The 18,266-nt window shown below is 45.5% G+C and overlaps 1 protein-coding gene and 1 long non-coding RNA gene across 7 annotated transcripts in view; one reads left to right on the forward strand and one right to left on the reverse strand.

Moving 5' to 3' along the window:
* Positions 1 to 18,266, forward strand: part of glipr2 (GLI pathogenesis-related 2) — a 93,567-nt gene that overhangs the window by 35,230 nt on the left and 40,071 nt on the right. For all 6 annotated transcript variants that reach the window (XM_041194186.1, XM_041194187.1, XM_041194185.1 and 3 more), the window contains 4 exons: positions 1,197 to 1,415; positions 7,292 to 7,369; positions 12,082 to 12,321; positions 15,411 to 15,629. In XM_041194186.1, the coding sequence (XP_041050120.1) occupies positions 1,197 to 1,415; positions 7,292 to 7,369; positions 12,082 to 12,321; positions 15,411 to 15,629 (756 nt within the window). The remainder of the gene's footprint in view (positions 1 to 1,196; positions 1,416 to 7,291; positions 7,370 to 12,081; positions 12,322 to 15,410; positions 15,630 to 18,266) is intronic.
* LOC121281309 lies at positions 848 to 17,674 on the reverse strand. Its single transcript, XR_005943858.1, has 2 exons — positions 17,595 to 17,674; positions 848 to 1,747 (listed from the first exon to the last, which is right to left on the reverse strand). It is a non-coding gene; the product is annotated as an uncharacterized LOC121281309 (long non-coding RNA).

Below are 18,266 nucleotides of genomic sequence, written 5' to 3' on the forward strand. Positions count from 1 at the left end.
CGCCGTTTAATGACAATGACAAATCTCAATGACAATATTTTTATGAAGACCGAAGTAATAGTCAAAAGCTCTGATGACATCATCGTAGGAGGCTCTTCGTTCATCCCCTGTCTGGCCAGTACATCGTCTGCTCTGCTCCCAACAGCATATAACAAAGTGCTAACTTGATGTTTGTTCTCTTTACTTGCAAGACCTGACGCATTGTGGTACTGGGTAAAAAGTCTTGGCCAATTTTGCCATTGATCAGCCTGCTTGCATCCCTCAATATTTTGAATGGATTCTGGTAGGGACAAAGTAGTAGTCATTTCTCACCATGATTTAAAGTTGCCTTGCCAGTCGCTGGGCTGCCCTTGTTATTCAGTCATCTCCCGTGTGGTTGCTGGGTTGGCCACAAAGTCCTTCATCCACTGAGCTGCACTGTTGCTGGGCTTCAGTTGAGGTTTTCCCACCGTTTTCTACTGTTTCTCTGTGGGTGCAGACACTGTTGCCACCATCTGCTATCATAGTTTTATCTTGGGATTCATTAGCTTCTTACTCTAGGAGATCTTGCTGGAGGTAATGGTCTCTTGTTGAAAACACATTTATTTACATACTATTTACAAAGGTTAAGTAAGGCCAAGACTGAGCTGGAGCTACTCTCTAAAATGCTGCCCAGTCATCTCCTCTCAGTGAGTGACATCACTGACATAGCTACTTATGCACTTGCTCAGTAGCTATTATTAGAATTCACCCCTTACTCTACAACTACAAGTCATGGGACTAATACATCACATCCTGTCAAGGTGGTAGTTCACAGGACTTGGCAAATGTGATGCAAAGCTGAGAGGAAGTGAGAGGCAACAATAACTTGCATTTATATATCCAACTTTAATGTAGTAAAACATCCCAGGCTACTTTACAGGAGCATTAGAAAACAACATTTTATGAGTAGCATAGGGAGATATTAGGGCAGGTAACCAAAAGCTTGAACAAAATGGTAGGTTTTAAGGAGCATCTTAAGGCTAGAGAGAGTTAAAGAGGCGGAGATGTTTAGGGAGGGAATTTCAGTGCTTAGGTGGCTAAAGGACTGCAATCTCCAGACATGTTCACATTACCCGGAGAGAAAGAGACATTGTGCTTCTTCAGGCTGAGCTCCCTCACTCTACAGGCTCTGCAGTTCCCAGTCACAGTACATCACTGAGATCTCTTTCTTTTAGGTGAAGGTTCTGGAAGGTTTGCTGCGCAGTTGTTGAAATCTCTGAATGAATATCGGGCAAAGCATGGAGTGGGGCCGTTAACCCTGAACCCAGAAATCAGCAAGAAGGCTGAGAAATGGGCAAAGCACCTGGTAAGCTCCAGAACATTGCAGCACAGCGACACACCGTATGGGGAGAATATCTGGTGTCAGCAAGGCCACAGCAGTCTGCAGGTTACAGGTACGTCACATCACTGCCTGAAACACGCACACCCTGTTTCATGGTTAACATCAGTGTCAGAGAATATACACTGGGTTTAGAGGGTGACCCCAGTCCATCGAATTTGTTCCTTCCGCAGCCAGTGTGTACTTTGCTCTACTCTGGATTCAACCAACTGAAACTCCTGCTAAAGGATACTGCGAAAATGTTCTCTCCCTGAAAGTAAATCCAGGATATTTACTCAGCCTTCCTTTTTCATCCTTAGTTTCTTGCATTATTTTGAGTCATTGGACTCATGAACTATAATAATAAAAACAGAAAATGCTTGCAATTCTCAGCAAGTCTGGCAGCATCTGTGGAGAGAGAAACAGAATTAATGTTTCAGGTCAGACCTTGGGCCAGTTCCTAACCACACATCCAGGGCATACTCATTAAAGGTATTCGTCAGCAACCCTGAACCTATCCACTTTAATCGTTGCTCTAAGAGGGACATAATAGGCTAATGCTATGCACCAATCCAAATAGGGCAGCGAGCAGGGAGCAAAGGGGAGATGATCAGTTAGGAAAGGTGAGACCAGACCAGTAACTATCATGAGGCTTGAATCAGCACTCCTGCTCCTCCTGGTTCCCCAGGAATAAGGGTAGGCCATTCAGCCCTTCAAGCTTGTTCAGCCATTCAGTTAGATCCTGGCAAGTCTGTAGCCTTTACTTGAAAAAAACTATCAATTGCAGATTAGAGATTTTCAGTTGACCTCCAGCCCAACTTTTTGTGGGAGAGTTCTAGATTTCCACTATCCTTTGTGTGAAGATGTGCTTCCTGAAATCACCCTGAACAGCTTAACTCTACAGTAATTTTAAAGTTATGTTTCCTTGTTCTGGACTCCACTCTAAGGTAAGTAAATATAATCACACATCTTTTCTCAGTGGCCTCAGTCGACCCAGAAAAACTGAGCAGAACATGGGGAGCAGAGGCTTCTGCCGCTTCGTCAAATTTGGTCGGTAAATTGATATCAGATCTCTAATTAGTGATATTTAAAGGGTCTAAAACCTGTTTCAGACAGATGGGCTGGAGTCTTGGAGATCGCCAAAGGTCCCCCAAAAATCCATCCTCCTCCCACTCCCCCACAGAAACAGGCCATTCAGCCCAACAAGTTAATGGCGGTATTAATGTGCCATGCAAGTCTCTTTCCATTTTACTTCATCTAGCCCTATCAGCGTATCCTTCTATCCCTTCCACATTCTCACCACATTCCACATTGTAATATGCCCCAGTTACAGTACAGGTTTGACTTCAGTTTGCAGCTGTTGTTTCCACGTGATTTTTCCATACAGCCCACACCCTGCAAACTCTTCCTTTGCCTGAGGCCACTTCTCCCCCTTCCCTAAGCAAGCCCTAGCCCTGCAGCTGTTGAAATGCCACCCCCACTTAACAGCTGTTCTAGTGGGTGAAGACCTGCCGTGATCCCCCCTAAAAGTGATGTGGCATTGCCTGTGAATCCTGGCACTGATGACTGCGAATGCTGCCCGAAGCAAGGTGGGCAAACAAACCTCGAAGTCCCAAGTGAAGTGCAGCTCACCTAGCGCTCCTCACTTGTTTATTTTATTTATTTACGCGATGTGGACATGGCTTTCGCGACCAACATTTATTGTTCATCCCTAGTTGCCCTTGAGAAGGTGGTGGTGAGCTGCCTGCTTGAACCACTGCAGTCCGTGTACATTGTGTGCCCAAATGACCCAGCATGGGGAGATGATTCCAGCAAGCAGGGCTTATAATTAGATGCAAATGTATTAAAATAACGTCCCCAATATTGGACAGTGGGAAGGGTGGCCCATCATTGATGGGTAGAGTGGACGATCACGAACTGGTTTCACAACTGCGTAAAAACAATTTTTGGCCTTCTCGCCATATTGTCTACTCTTGCCCGCCATGACGTCCGATGCCAATGGGGATGGAGAATTACAGTCCAGGATGTTGACATTTTTCCTTAAATGCGATGCCCAGACATGTACAGGCACTCCAAGTGAGCCGAATCATTAGTTTATAAAATTTAGCATAACTCCTTACTTTTGTGTTCTATTCTTGTATAAAGAAAATTAAGGATCCCATACGCTATAACAGCGTTCTCAACTAATTTTACCCCCCTAAAGATTTACCTTAAAGACGAAGGACACCATCTTCACAGAGGCACACAATTTAGTGCGTTTCACCGAGGACCAAGAAAACCAGGATGCAAGAGGGCTGGGATTTGCCCAGATCTCTGGTTTCCCACAGGTGCAGGATGCCATTGACTGCACTCACATGGTACTCAGATTTCCGTGGCAACAAGCAGTTAACTATGTCAATTGCAAGGGCTTCCACTTGCTGAATGTGCAGCTGGTGTGTGACCACCACAAATGCATCCTGCAGGTCTGCGCATGGTTTCCATGGAGTGTCCATGACTCCTATATTCTCTGTAGGTCGCAGGTCCCTGATGTCTTCTGGGGGCTACAGAGGCTTCAGGATTGGCTCCTCAGGGACAAGGGCTAGTCGCAGAGGACATGGCTGATGACACCCGTGCGGTGGCCTCAGACTGCAGCAGAGAGGAGGTATAACGAGGCTCATGCTGTAACTCCCACTTTGGTGGAGCAGATGATTGGGATGCTAAAAATGAGGTTCCAGTGCCTGGATTGATCTGGTGGAGCCCTGCAATATAATCCACAGAGAGTATTACACATCATTGTTGCCTGCTGCGCCCTTTATAACCTGGCGCTGCAACGGGGAGAGGAGCTGGCTGAGGAGGAGATGGAGGAGCTGCACCTTCTCCTCCAATGAGGAGGACACCAATGGGGATGAGGGTGAGGAGGTCCTTGAAAGCGAGGATGATGACCATGAGTTCCTTGCACTGGCCAATTGAGGCAAGCACGCCTGGGAGGCCCACATAGCTGCTGGATTCATGAAGGATGATGGTGACAAGTGAGGAGACACTATACATGCTCACATCACATCTGGGAATGTTTAACTACCGTGTGGCTGATGGCAGCGCACATACCCTCTGTGATAATGCTTCTGTCATGGAAACGCAGCGGAGGTCCTAATAGTCATTTGATTGCAGGAGGATGACGATGACATGCAGTGAGGACACTCCATAGATCTTCAAATAGCCTCTGTGAATGTCTGACTCCTGTCTGGCTGAGGGCAGCTCGCTTGCGCTCTGTGATCAGGATCATAGAGACACAACCATGAAACTTTAAAAGCACCTGATTCTTTGTCAGCCTTCAGTACCTGACCCCTTCAGGAGCACAGCATCACAGGTCACAGATGCTGAAGAGATGGGAGCCAGCCCCACCTGAAAGGTGCTGAGAGCACAGAGAATGATGGAACTCTGTGATGCCTGCCCACAACATTCTGGCAGCAATGACAAGCACCATCGTGGTGCAAGAATCAGTAATGTGTCCAGTGAATGTGAAGCGGACCATCGCTTTGCTCTGAAGATTACACACTGCACAGGGAAGAGACCCTGGACTAAGATACCTGCCTTTACCTTATGCAGGAACTAAGACTTCACATCTGAATGACGCAAGCACTGCTCTCATAACAAGGAGCCATAGGCGAGGAGACATTCTTGGGAGTTTATTTACAATAGTGAACATTATGTACAAGCGATTAACACCCGTGCCCAGGCTGCACAAGTACATTTCTTAACCTTCATAACCCTGCTGCTGTGTCTTGGCGCTCCCCGGTCATCCACAGCAGAGGTGGAAGAAGCCTGCTGACCGCTAAACCCTATCTGTGATGACCTTGGCGGGCTCCTCTGGAGGGCCCTGGCCTGCTTTCGGGGTCCTGCTGTGTGGCAGTGGCACCCTCCTCGGCCAGTGGAGCTGGAGCTGTTGGAGTCGCAGGAAGAGGGAATTCGGATGGGCTGGACACTCCCAAAGTCACCTGGATGGATGGCTCCCAGGGGTGTGCACCTACTGATCCTCCTCCCTATGGGTGCTCAAGGGCCCCTTGGCTGACCCCTTGAGAAGAAGGGGAAGCTGGAGTGAGATCGAGCTCGTCGTCTGACTTGGACTCAGCAGATTTCTGGCCTCCAGCAGTCCTCTGCATGACCGAAACCTAAGAAGTCCCTGCTGCCACCTGCTGTGGATCAGAAAGTGTGATGTGCTCACTTCATTGTGATCCCGAGGCTACTCTAGAACTAGGCTACACTGAGGTGTGTGTCTCTGCACTGGTGGAGGGTGTGGGTGAGTGCTGTGACGGGTCTTCTATTGGGGTTTCAGCAAATTCCTCTTCTGAGGTGTTTTTGGGGCTTGAGTCAAGGACCTGGATCATGGACTCCCTCAACTGTTTCCCAGATGTGCCTGCGAAAGCAATGGGAGATAATTAGTGCATGGCAGTGGCCTGTGAAACAGGACACATCACTCACAGCATGGTTGTCTAATGGATATTGCACTGCTGGACCCTTATTTGATAGAGCACCGCCGACCTCACCGTCAGCACAGGAACTATCCAGATCTTCACCGGCCAGCTGTACAACTCTATTTTCAAAGTCCATGAGGATCTTGATTTCAGGCATTCAGTCAACCATACTTACTCACTTATGTTTCATACTCCACCATTATGCAACCCTTCCCTTTTGTTGTGTGCCAAGTTGTCCTGCATGAAGACAGATAGAGAGAGTGTAAGCAGAGCGCCAGCCAGGCCAGATGATAAGTAGGACTGGCATGTGCCAAGAGTAGTCTCACAGATGGGATGAGGACAATGAAGGTGTGTGTGAGAGAGTGAATGGTGATGTCCCTTGAACTGGCAGTGAGTGAGGACTCTGTGGGTGTGTGATGGGTTTGTGATTGTGTGAGTTGAGAGTGATGAGAAGAGTGACTTACCCTGGTGGAATGGAGATCATTCACCCTCTTTCGTCACTGAGTGGCTGTCCTCTTTTGCAGGGCACTGGCACTGCTAGCACCTCACAGGCCAGATTGGTGATGTTGCTGCCCCTCCTGTGGCCAGAGTGGGGGGGGGTAGAGGACATCATGGCGGGCCCCCACGGTGTCCAAAAGACTTTTCAGGAACGTGTCATTGAATCGGCGGCTGCTGCAGTCTTGTTGCCTTTCGGGGCCATGTCTTCTGTACAGCCATCCTGGGCTAGAAGCACTGAGGGGTGTGCATGTGGCTGCTGTTTAAATATGGCGCTTGGCGTGAGGAACCGGCGAAGTGATGGCGTGAAGGATGAATGAGAGCTCGCCTACCAACAAAACAGCACGTTCCCAAGAACATATGATTAATGAGGCGGGCTTGGGATGAAAAAGCTGCCATTGCGGCCGGCAGGTAAAATGTTTATTTGCCCACCTGCCACTGCACTTAGTGCAAATCTTGGACGATTCCATCCAAAGGGAAATGGCCCGAGTATCAAACCATCTCACCGACATTTGAATGCTCACGTGCAGGGGAAAGGGCAAGTGATGAATCCCTTGGCCTTTAAGGATAGTTGGCATTGGTTGACATGGCAGAAATCTTTGGCAAAAGACAGGAAACGGAGTTATAGCCACAAAGGAGAGGGAGGGAATTTCACCAGAGATCAGTGGAGATACTGAGGCCAAGAATACAGATAGGTTTTCATAAAGAGGGAGTAACTGAAGGTCTGTGAAAATGGAAGCAGAAGTAGGCCATTCAACCCTTTGAGCCTGCTCCGCCAATCAATAAAATCATCTTCCCCAACCAATGGTTCGGCATTTACCTTCACCTATTGCTTTCCAGTGCTCAGTCTTTGTTTAATTCCCATTAACTACAGCACGATAGAATGTTGTTATACCTGGGGGAACTCCTCAGAATCCAGATCCTGCTCTCTAATGGCTTTCCCTTAAATTAAATTTTGTGTAAGCCAATTGCCTTTCTGTGACTGTCAGTATTTTAATGTTCACAGGGCAGGAAGTTGCTGATTCTTGGTACAATGAAATTAAACATTATGATTTCTCCTCTCCTGGATTTCAGAAGAATTGCGGTAACTATCTTTTTATGAACCCAATTTATAATCAGTTCTGGGACTAATGAGGAGAGAAACAACAGCAAGTCTTAAAGGACAATTCTAGTCCAATTATTGCAACCATGGACTGATCCTCATTAAAAGAGAAAGCAGAAAAATCCTAGAACTATGAGCACAGTGTAATGGGTGTAGGGATGGGAATAGGGGTAGGGAGGCTATGGGGATGGAGGTGTGGAAACGGGTTTGGGAGTAGATAGTGCAGGAGTGGGGAGGGGGGGTGGGGATAGAAATGGGGAAGGTGGTTGGGGAGGGGTGGGTGGGGAGGGAGTGGAGTTGGGGTGAGGATGGGGGTAGGGGTGGGTCAGGGCTGGGGTGGGAATGGGAGGTTGGGGTAAGGGTGGGGAGGGGATAGATGTGGAGAGGGGATGAGGTGGGATTGGGGAAGGGATGGGGTGAGGGTATGGAGGGGATGGGGTCAGGAAGGGATGGGGTGAGGAGGGACTGGGGTGAGTGTGAGGAGGGGGTGGGGTGGGAAGGGGATGAGGTGAGGATGCGGGTGGGGAGTGGATGGGGGGTGTGGAGGGGATGGGGTGGGTGGAGCTGAGAATGGAGGGGAAGTGGAGGGGACAGGGTGGGGATGGAGGTTAAGATGGAAGAGGGGATGGGGTGGGGAGAGTATGGGAGCGGAGGGGGTGAGGATGGGGATGGGTTACAAGTGGGCATGGGGAGAAGGGTCTGCCTTTTTAAGTTTAATTACCTAACAGTGACTTAGTTGATCTCCTCACTTTGTTTTGACTGATGGTGCGTTCTGTTAATTTCAGTAATAAAACATCGAGCTCTTCATGTACGGTACAAGAACATTCTGATAGCACTGTGTTTGAGTGATGTTTCTGACTGGTCGTTTGGACAGAGATGAGAACTAACCAGCATCATGCGGGAGGGGATTAGCGGGGTGCAGGGGGTAGTTTTCCCAGCCTGGTGGAGGCTAGTTTCAAGGCAGGGGCCAGGAAAATTACAAAAAATGTGATTTGGCCAGTATCCAGCTGCATTCCTGCCCCTTCCGTCTTTGTCCAGGAAGGGTTGCAAGTGAAGGTAGGAACCTCCAGGGCTGCAGTGGGAAGACAATTAAAACCATGAGGTAGCCAATTATGAGAGATTTTGCACAACAGGGAACAGATCCATATTGTATCTCCAACCCAGCAGATAAGAGAAGGTGGAGAAAGTACAGAGACTTCTTCAGTGTTACTGACAAGGTGGGTAGACTTTGATCAGTCACACTAAGGAACAGCAAACATGGCCAGGTTAGAAGTTGCTGTGGAAAACTATCAATGCATGACAGGTGATTTCCACCTGCTTGGAAATCACTTCACATGTCTAACACTTCACCCGCCTTCAGCTTTACTCCCCTGTTGCCAGCCTTCACCTCGGCTCCACTGTTCACCTCCGCTGAGGGCCCAGGCAACACCAGCAGCAGCACCAACTGCCTTCCCCTCAGCCACATGCCCCTGCACAGGGCAGAGGGGTGGCCATCGAGACACAGCTGGAAGGAGGTTAGACCCCAGCATCTACAGGCAGAGGACCAGCTATGCCAACATGTGCAAGCACCAGTACCTCCATAGGCTCAGGCTCTTGTGCTAGGTCAGAGATGACATCTGCATCCTCATGGTGCTAGACCGCCTTCCCAATGCACCTGATGGACATGCATTGCCAGTGGCTGACAAGAAGCCTGTCACTGAAGGCCCAACCACCCACCCCCCCCTCACCCACTCCAACACATTTCATCTCCTGCAAGGAGAATAAGCAGAAAAACTGTGTCAAATCAGTAGGAGTCATTCAAAGGCGAGATTCTACGGGCACCGTACAAACATGTCCCCACGAAGAAAAAGGGTGGCACTGCCAAATCTAGAGCTCCCTGGCTATCCAGAAGCATACAGGCAAACATAAAGCAGAAAAAGAAAGCTTATGACAGTCACAAAAGACTGTAGAAAGCCTAGAGGAGTACAGAAAGTACAGGGGTGAAGTAAAAATGGAAATTAGGAAAGCAAAGAGGGATACAAAAAAATATTGGCAAGTAAATTAAAAACAATCCTAAGATGTTTTACCAGTACATTAAGAGCAAGAGAATAACTAAGAAGAAGGTAGGGCCTATCAAAGATGTATGTGGTGACACTAAGGAGAGGGATGATGCAGACATTCTAGTTAAAGAGGAGTGTGAAATGTCAGATACAATAGCATAGTGAGAGAGGAAATACTGGAGGGACTGGCGTCCTCGAAGATGGATAAATCACCAGGACCAGATGGATTATATGCCAGGCTGGTAAAGGAAGCCAGGGAGGAAATAGCAGATGCTCTGAGGATCATTTTCCAATCCTCACTAGATACAGGCAAGGTCCCGGAGGATTGGAGGTCTGTGAACGTTGCACCATTATTTAAAAAGGGTGTGAGGGATAGGCCAGAAAATTATAGGCCGGTCAGTCTGACTTCGGTGGTGGGCACATTATTGGAAACACTTCTGAGAGACAGGATCAACTGTCATTTAGAAAGGCACAGATTGATCAGGGATACACAGCGTGGTTTTGTTAGGGGAAGATCATGTCTTACTACTTAACAAGGAGGATTGATGAGGGTAGTGTATTGGATGTTGTCTACATGGATTTCAGTAAGGCATTTGACCAGGTCCCACATGGCAGACTGGCCAGGAAAGTGAGATCTCATGGGATACAGGGAACGTGGCAAGTTGGACCCAAAATTGGCTTAGTGACAGGAAACCCAAAGGGTAATGGTCGATGTATGTTTTTGAGAATGGAAACCAGTTTCCAGTGGTGTTGCACAGGGATCAGTGTTGGGACCCTTGCTGTTTGTTGTCTATATTAATGATTTGGACTTAAATGTGGGAGGCATGATTGGGAAATTTGCAGTTGACACAAAAATTGACCATGTGATTGATAGTGAAAAGGATAGCTTTCGACTCCAGAATGTTTTCAATGGTTTGGTTGAGTGGATAAAGAGGTGGCAAATGGAATTCAATCCAGAAAAGTGTGAGGTAATGCATTTTGGGGGACAAACAAAGCAAGGGAATACTCAATAAACAGGAAGTCATTGAGAGGGTTTGAGGAAGTGAGAGACCTTGAAGTGCATGTCCACAGATCCTTGAACGTGGCAGGACTAGTGTACAAGGTGGTCAAGGAAGTATATGGAATGTTTTCCTTTATTGGACAAGGTATTGAATACATAAGCAGGGATGTAAAGATGAAACTGTATAAAATGCTGGTTAGGCCACAGCTGGAATTTTGCGTACAGTTCTGGTCATCACATTACAGGAAGGACATAGTTGTTCTGGGGAGAGTGCAGAGGAGATTTACAAGAATGTTGCCAGGGCTTGAAAATTGCAGCAATGAGGAGAGATTGGATCGGCTGGGGTTGTTTTCCTTAGAACAGAGGAGGCTAAAGGGTGACCTAATTCAAATGCACAAAATTATGAGGGACCAAGATAGGGTATACAAGAAAGATTCATTTCTCCTAGCTGAGGGGTCAATTACCAGGGGGTATAGATTTAAGGTGATTGGTAGAAGGATTAGAGGGGGCATGAAAAACCTTTTCACCCAGAGGGTGGCGGGCATCTGGAATTCACTGCCTAAGTTGGTGGTTGAGGCTATTATTTAAAAGATACCTGGATCTGCATCAGAAGTGCTGTAACCTGTAAGGCAATGGAGCAGGTGCTGGAAAGTGGGATTAAAATGAGAGGCTAGTTTCCTTTTTCTCTTTCTGGCCAGTGCAGACATGAAGGGCTGAATGGCCGCTTTCTGTGCCATAGCTTTTCTATGGTTCTATGGAGTTTTCATAATGGCTTGTGTGGTGTGCAGAGGCGACAGTTTGTGGAAGGTGACTGAGGCATGGGTGCGAGATGACTATAAGCTGAGAGTCGGTGTGAGTGTTGGCTCTTCAGATGGTGACATAAGGTGCCTTCAGAAAGAGGAATGAGTGCAGCTGCAAGATGTGTTGCTCTGAGGAGTGCCTTGCAGAAGAATGCAGAAGAAGTCAGTGAATGCGATTTGACGCCTGAAAGTGTTATGCCACTCAACTGTTATGCACTCCTGAAGTCCAAGATGCCCATTGTGCACTGTCTCCAGATTGGAGGGAACCCAGTACTGCAGTTCACTTCTTTGGCCCTTCCATCCATTCCTGCAGTGCTTTTCCTCTTCTACCTGTCCTTGGGAGAGCTCACTTCATGCAGCCCCTCACCTTCCCAGCTGGAGCTTCAGATAAGAGCAAGAGACTGGGACTGGGGATTGCAGCCTTCCCAGGCCTTCTCACTATCCGTGTGTGTGCTGCAGCCTAAAAATCCAAGTGCTGATGAGCTTCTCTGCATCATGCTGTGGTCCTTTTAAATGGAAATTCTTCCTCTGACAAACTGGCCGTGTCATCCCGCCAGCTCTCCTCAATTGGTCGATAAGCCTGGAGGTAGACTCTTAATCAGTCACGTTCCAGAAAGAGCAGTGGAAAGGTTCACTATTATTACATTCAGGTTTCCAATCCAAAAATGGTCCTGATACTCCACCAAAATCAAGGTGATAAGATTCTGCCCAAAAGGTTCGAAGATGCCATAGGCTCTGAGCTCTATGGAAGATACAACTCATGAACATTATTGGATGGCAGAAGCTGTGGATCATACATGTTGACTGCACTGTCCTGTACTCTTTGTAAATCACCTGATTGTTGTTGCCCTGCAGGTCATTTCACACAATTGGTTTGGAGAGAGACCAAGGAGATCGGGGTTGGCCTGGCATCTAATGGCAAAGGTCTCACCATTGTGGTGGCTCAGTTCAACCCAGTTGGTAACATCACCAACCCGGGCTACTTTGCTAAAAATGTCTTGCCCATTGGCAGCAAGGTGAAGGAGGACAAAGGTGCATCAGCACAAGGAGAGCGCGGCAAGACACCTGGAACAAGCAAGGTGGCACCACTGGCAGGTATGGGTTTTGTTCTCTGAGAAATGCAGACTTCTTAAATAATCTTTAAGGGAAATCGACTGAATGGAACCATCCCCTTGGAGAAGAAAGGTTGCCCAGAGCATTTCTCTGCGAATATGGCTAGCAAATCACCACATCCACAAATGCTTATATGTAGATAAATATTTATATGTAGGATGGTTCTTGTAGATTCACTAGGGCTGGAGATCCTACACAGGGAATCCCATTCAACACTTCATCTGTTAACACTGCTGAAGTTTGTGGGGTTTAGTTGAGGAGTACGGGTTTGCCTCAAGTTGCATCCCACTGGCAGGTGGTCACATGACAAATAGGGTTGCCAACCCTTCAGGATTGCCCTGGAGACTCTAGGCATTAAGGATCCATCTTTCAGACGCTGCTGTGAAAACTCACAGCAGCACTAAAAATAATTGTGTGTTTTACATTAAGGCTGTTTGAGAGATTGTCAGAATTCATCCAATCAGCTAAAGGAGAGTCTGTTTGATCTCTAATTGGTGTAGGATAGCGTTGTTTCACAAGGATAGACATGTCAGGTAACCAATTGCAGGAGCATTGGGGTTGGTTGGGCGGTTGGACATAATGTGATGAAACCTCCCCCCCCCACCCCCAGGCCCTAGAAATAAGTACCACTGGAGCTGACAACTCTAACACAAGGGATGTATCCAGATGAGTGTCTTGCTCCAAAGCCCACAGACCGTGTCACAAATTGCCAGTTCAAGGTAACTTCCATAAGTTACACAACCCTTCCCTCTACCCAGCCAGGAAAAACAGCTATATTTGGGAAGAGTCCAGGGCATAATTCCAGCCAGGATCATCAGGGCGGGGCCCAAACATACTGCCTGGCAAGTTAGTATCAATGGTCATTCCACTATCCAGGGTTCCTTTGGAGCCAGAGACATGTGAGCTCCTGATATTGTGAGACCCATTCCGATACCCATGGCCTTCCACGGGATGGACAGAAACTCTAGCATGATAAAGTTCCATAGAATTCCTGATGTATGGCCAGAAGCTGGCATCCCCAGGTAGGTTGTAAGGAGCATCTTAAAGGAGAAGGAAGAGATAAAGAGGCAGAGAAGTTACTGGAGGGAGAATTCCAGAGTTTAGGATCTAGACAACTGAAGGCACAACTGCCAATGTTGGAGTGATTAAAATCAGGGACGTATAAGAGATTAGAATTGGAGGAGCGCAGAGATCTCAGAAAGTTGTAAAGTAGCATAGTGAATATGTTACTGGATGAGTAATCCAGAAACCTAAATTAATAATAATACATTGGATGTGAGTTTGTCATGGCTCACTGGGGATAATGCGCTATAATATCAAGCCCCACTGTTCCCCGAGCTGCAACAAATGTGAAAACTTTGACCAAACCACCAGATTGTCCCAATTCTACCTAACAGTTTAATTTAGGTTAACAGAATATGAGCACCAGGTTTGTCAACTTAATATGTAAATAAGTGGTTATTGAACAAACTGTCATTAACCAGTGGCAAAAGAAAGAAAATATGAACTGCTAATTTCTAACTCTATAACCTAAACTCTGCCCCTTCTTAGATCCCTATACACACACATATAAGACACACAAAAACATAGATTTTAAGGGTGGGATAAAACAGTTCAATAGCACCAATTCTGGAGTACATGAGTCGATGGGTTGATTTTGATCAATGTCTTCCAAATTCCTTTCAGTTCTTGTTGATGCCACGAGATGATCTTCCAGAACTTTCAGTTTTTAGTTCACTAGTTGAGCACTTGCTTTTCAATGTCTCTTAACAGTGATTTTCCCCTTTGCCTCTTGACAGGGATTGTCAGAAAGAGAGCAGGTTATAGAGATATGAGGAGAAAAAGCCAGCTAGCTATTATTGTGGAATTCCTGGAATCTTCCACACATAGGAGAAAGAGGCTTTAGGTCTTTTTCCCTTCAGGCTAGGAGCTATTCTGCTGCTGCACTGCTCGCACACAAAACCTGGGCACCTTGTCAGGAGCCAATTAAAACTTTATTGCCAGGCAGCTCCCTTGGCCCAGGACTCCTTTCCGGCACCCTTCTGTCTTTCATGGCATACTCTGTTCCGGGGCTGTAACATTATATATATCGCTCATCCTATTCCAGTGGACATGTCTTTCAAACTGCAGCCATTGTAATTTTAATCCCCAGTCCAACAGAAAATAAAAAGATATGTTCTTTACACCAGTCCAACAGAAATAAAAAGATATGTTCCTTACAGTTTCAAATCCCACCACAGCAACTGTAGATTTCACATTCAGTTAATTAAGTTAGTATTAGTAATGGTGTCAATGAAACTACTGGATTGCTGCTAAAATCTATCCAGTTTACTAATGTTCTATGTGGAAGGAAACCTGCTGTCCTACTGGGTCTAGCCTACATGAGACTACAGGCCCACAATAATGTGGTTGACTCTTAACTGCTCTCTGAACTGGCTTAGTAAGCCACTCAGTTGTATCAAAACTGCTACGAAAAATACTCATCACACAGACTGTAGTGGTTCCAGAAGGTGGCTCACCACTATTTTCTCAAGGGTAATTAGGGATGGGCAATAAATGTTGGCCTTACCAGTGACACCTATATGCCCTGAAGGCAGAAATAGAGAATAGGGGGTGAAACCATGGAGGGATTTGAAAACAAGGTTGAGAATTTGGCTAATGCCAAATGAGACGGCTAGACCTGCTGAGTTTTTCCAGCATTTTCTGTTTCTGTATGAAAATTTTAAAATTGACTGTTTACCAAACCAGGAGCCAATGTAGCTCAGTGAGCACAGAGGTGAATGGGACTTGGTATGAGTTAGAATATAGGTAGCACAGTTTTGGATAAGCTCAAGTTTACTAAGATGGAACGTGGAAGGCCAACAAAAACACATCAAATAAATTGATACTTCAGGGCACTACCACACGGTGGTGCCACATTCCCAGGGGAGAGGGAGAGAGAAATGTTGTGTTCCACATTTCCTGGAGGGGGAGAGAGAGAGAGACATTGTGCTGCTTCAGGCTGAGCTCCCTCACTCTACAGGCTCTGCAGTTCCCAGTCACAGTACATCACTGAGATCTCTTTCTTTTAGGTGAAGGTTCTGGAGGTTTTGCTGCGCAGTTGCTGAAATCTCTGAATGAATATCGGGCGAAGCATGGAGTGGGGCCGTTAACCCTGAACCCAGAAATCAGCAAGAAGGCTGAGAAATGGGCAAAGCACCTGGTAAGCTCCAGAACATTGCAGCACAGCGACACACCGTATGGGGAGAATATCTGGTGTCAGCAAGGCCACAGCAGTCTGCAGGTTACAGGTACGTCACATCACTGCCTGAAACACTCACACCCTGTTTCATGGTTAACATCAGTGTCATGAAAATGTAATAATTTTCATGATATTATTGTGATTTATTGTAAAGCTAGGTTAATAGTGGCGTTTGGGTTAGTTTCTATGTGAGGTTGTGTGCGGGGGGGTTTTAATTGAATTACAGACAGCTGGTCTGGGTGCTTTGATGTATCAAAGGAAAAGCTTGGTTTGAAATGCTAAATACATAAACATGGCTGAAATTTTAGAATGTGAGGTGTGAGGAACATTTGCATTTTTAGATAAACCAGAGTTGTGAATTTCAAAGAGATGGTAAGGTGCTACACCTAGCCAACAGAGGCTAAGCCAATCCATGTATCTATTTTTCCCAAAGATTTCTGATAATATGAGTGCTATATTATGGAAAAAGTAAAGTTACAAAGACCCATTGGAACAATGGGATTTACATTAAAAAGGGAGAAACATCTATAAAGAAGATAAGGTTATGTATGAGAAGAAGGCATTCTAAAATCGAACAAGTGTGAAAAGCTTCCTGTCTCTATGTACCAAGCTGCTGTCTCCAGGGACTGAATCTAAGAGAATTCACCTTGACTATCACTGTCCAGGGTATTGTGTGCATTGACTGGGTCTGTTGAAATCAATATTGTTTTACTGTTGCCTTAACGGAGGTATTACTGAGAGCTAGATTAATTAGGAGATTTAGGAGCTATTACAGCAGTAATGAAATCTTTTCTTCTATTAACCAATGTTTATTTTAGTTTTGTCAAAAATCTTCAAGTCGTGGTAGACTTATTAATACTGAATTCAAGGCACGCATCTCGAAATAAAATTACAATTTGAAAAACAGTTATGGCAGCTGTTTCAAGTTTCCCTCTGGGATTTAAGCAGCTCAGCATTTACCATCCGCTGTGCCATAACAATCAGTCAGAGAACATACACTGAGTTTAGATGTCAGAGGGTGACCCCAGTCCAACAAGCTTGTTTCTTCCACAGCCAGTGTGTATTTTGCTTTACGTTGGACTCTAAACAACCCACTTATTCTACAAAGTCTCACCCTCCCCAAAGTAAATCCAGTGAAATTCCAGAATATCTTCCTAGCCTCATTGAAGACAAGGATGAAGATGTCAGCCTTGGTTCAGTTGGTAGATTCTCACCTCTGAGTCAGAAACACTACTTGAAAGACTTGAAAATACAGCTACCAATTTGTATACAGCAAGATCCCACAAATCACAATATGATAACAGCCAGATAATCTGTTTTAGTAATGTTGATTAAGGGATTAAATATTGGTCATGATGCCAGGGAGAACTCGCCAGCTCTTTGCCAAGTTAGTGCCATGGGATCTTTTAGTTCCAGTTGACAGGGCAGGCTGGGCCTCAGTTCAACCTTTCATCTGAAAGGTGGCAGCCCTGACAATGCAGCACTCCTTCAGTAATAAACAGGAGTGTCAGCCTAGATTATGTGCTCAAAGCTCTGTTTTCTAGAATGTTTTTTTTTCTAAGCATCTTGTACAATTTTTATTCATGTCTGAGACCAAACAGGGTGGCAGTGGGTGAGAATGGAAAGCTGGCCAACAGGTACTGGATCTTTCATTCTTCTTTTCCTTTGCCATCCTCTTTCCTTCGGATACACAGCATCAGTCTGGGTCACTCTTTTGAATAGAGCTATTTTCATTTCTACATGATGAGTATTCCACAATATGCTACGTTCTTAAACTCAGCAAGTGTATATCTTTTCAAAAAAATAAAATCTAAATTGCACCTTTGGTCAAATCCACATTTCACCCCAACAAGCACTAAACCTTACATTGAATTACAAAGTATGTATACCACAGAAACACACCAATCAACATAGCTGGTCTATGCCTGTGTTTATGATCCACATGAGCATCCTCCCACTAATATCATTCGCCCTATCAGCATATCCTTCTAGTCCTTTCTCCTCATGTGCTTACCTGTCATCCTCTTAAATGCATTTATGATAATTGCCTCAGTCACTCCATGTAGTAGCTAGTTCCACATTCTAACCACTCTCTACCAAAGAAATTTTCCTGAATTCCTCATTGGATTTATTGATAAATTTCTTATGTTTATGACCCTCTGTTTTGGACTTGTGTGAAAACATCTGTGTCCACCTTATCAGACCCTCCCATAATTAGAAGGATATCTGTTATGTCACATTGCGGACTTCTCTTTTCAGAGAATGTTGTTCCATATGTTACTGAAAAGTATGAATCCAAAGACTTTGAGCAAAGACTGTTTTTACTGCAGCCTCAGATTATATCAATGGAAGTGTTCTCTCATAAATATCAGTGTCAAATACAGCTACAGTTTAGTAATGGTATAATGTAGTATCTAGTGTAGCAAGAGCTCATTGCAACAGGAGTTGATTGTAATATACCTATATCATAACACAGCTTTGCTTTAATGAGTTAAATTATAACAAGATTTTATTATTTTAGTAATTTATTATAGAAGGATTTTAGAATACAAATTTATCAAGCAAGTACTTGCCATAAGTTTATTGGAATGTGTCTTGCTGAAGAAACAGACTGGCAAAACTTGTCATCTTGCACTCATCAGACACTTCACAAGAATACCAACACAAGGGAAAAACAACAATTTAT

The sequence above is a fragment of the Carcharodon carcharias genome, chromosome 8 (assembly GCF_017639515.1).
Source record: "Carcharodon carcharias isolate sCarCar2 chromosome 8, sCarCar2.pri, whole genome shotgun sequence".
NCBI classification, from domain to species: Eukaryota; Metazoa; Chordata; class Chondrichthyes; order Lamniformes; family Lamnidae; genus Carcharodon; species Carcharodon carcharias.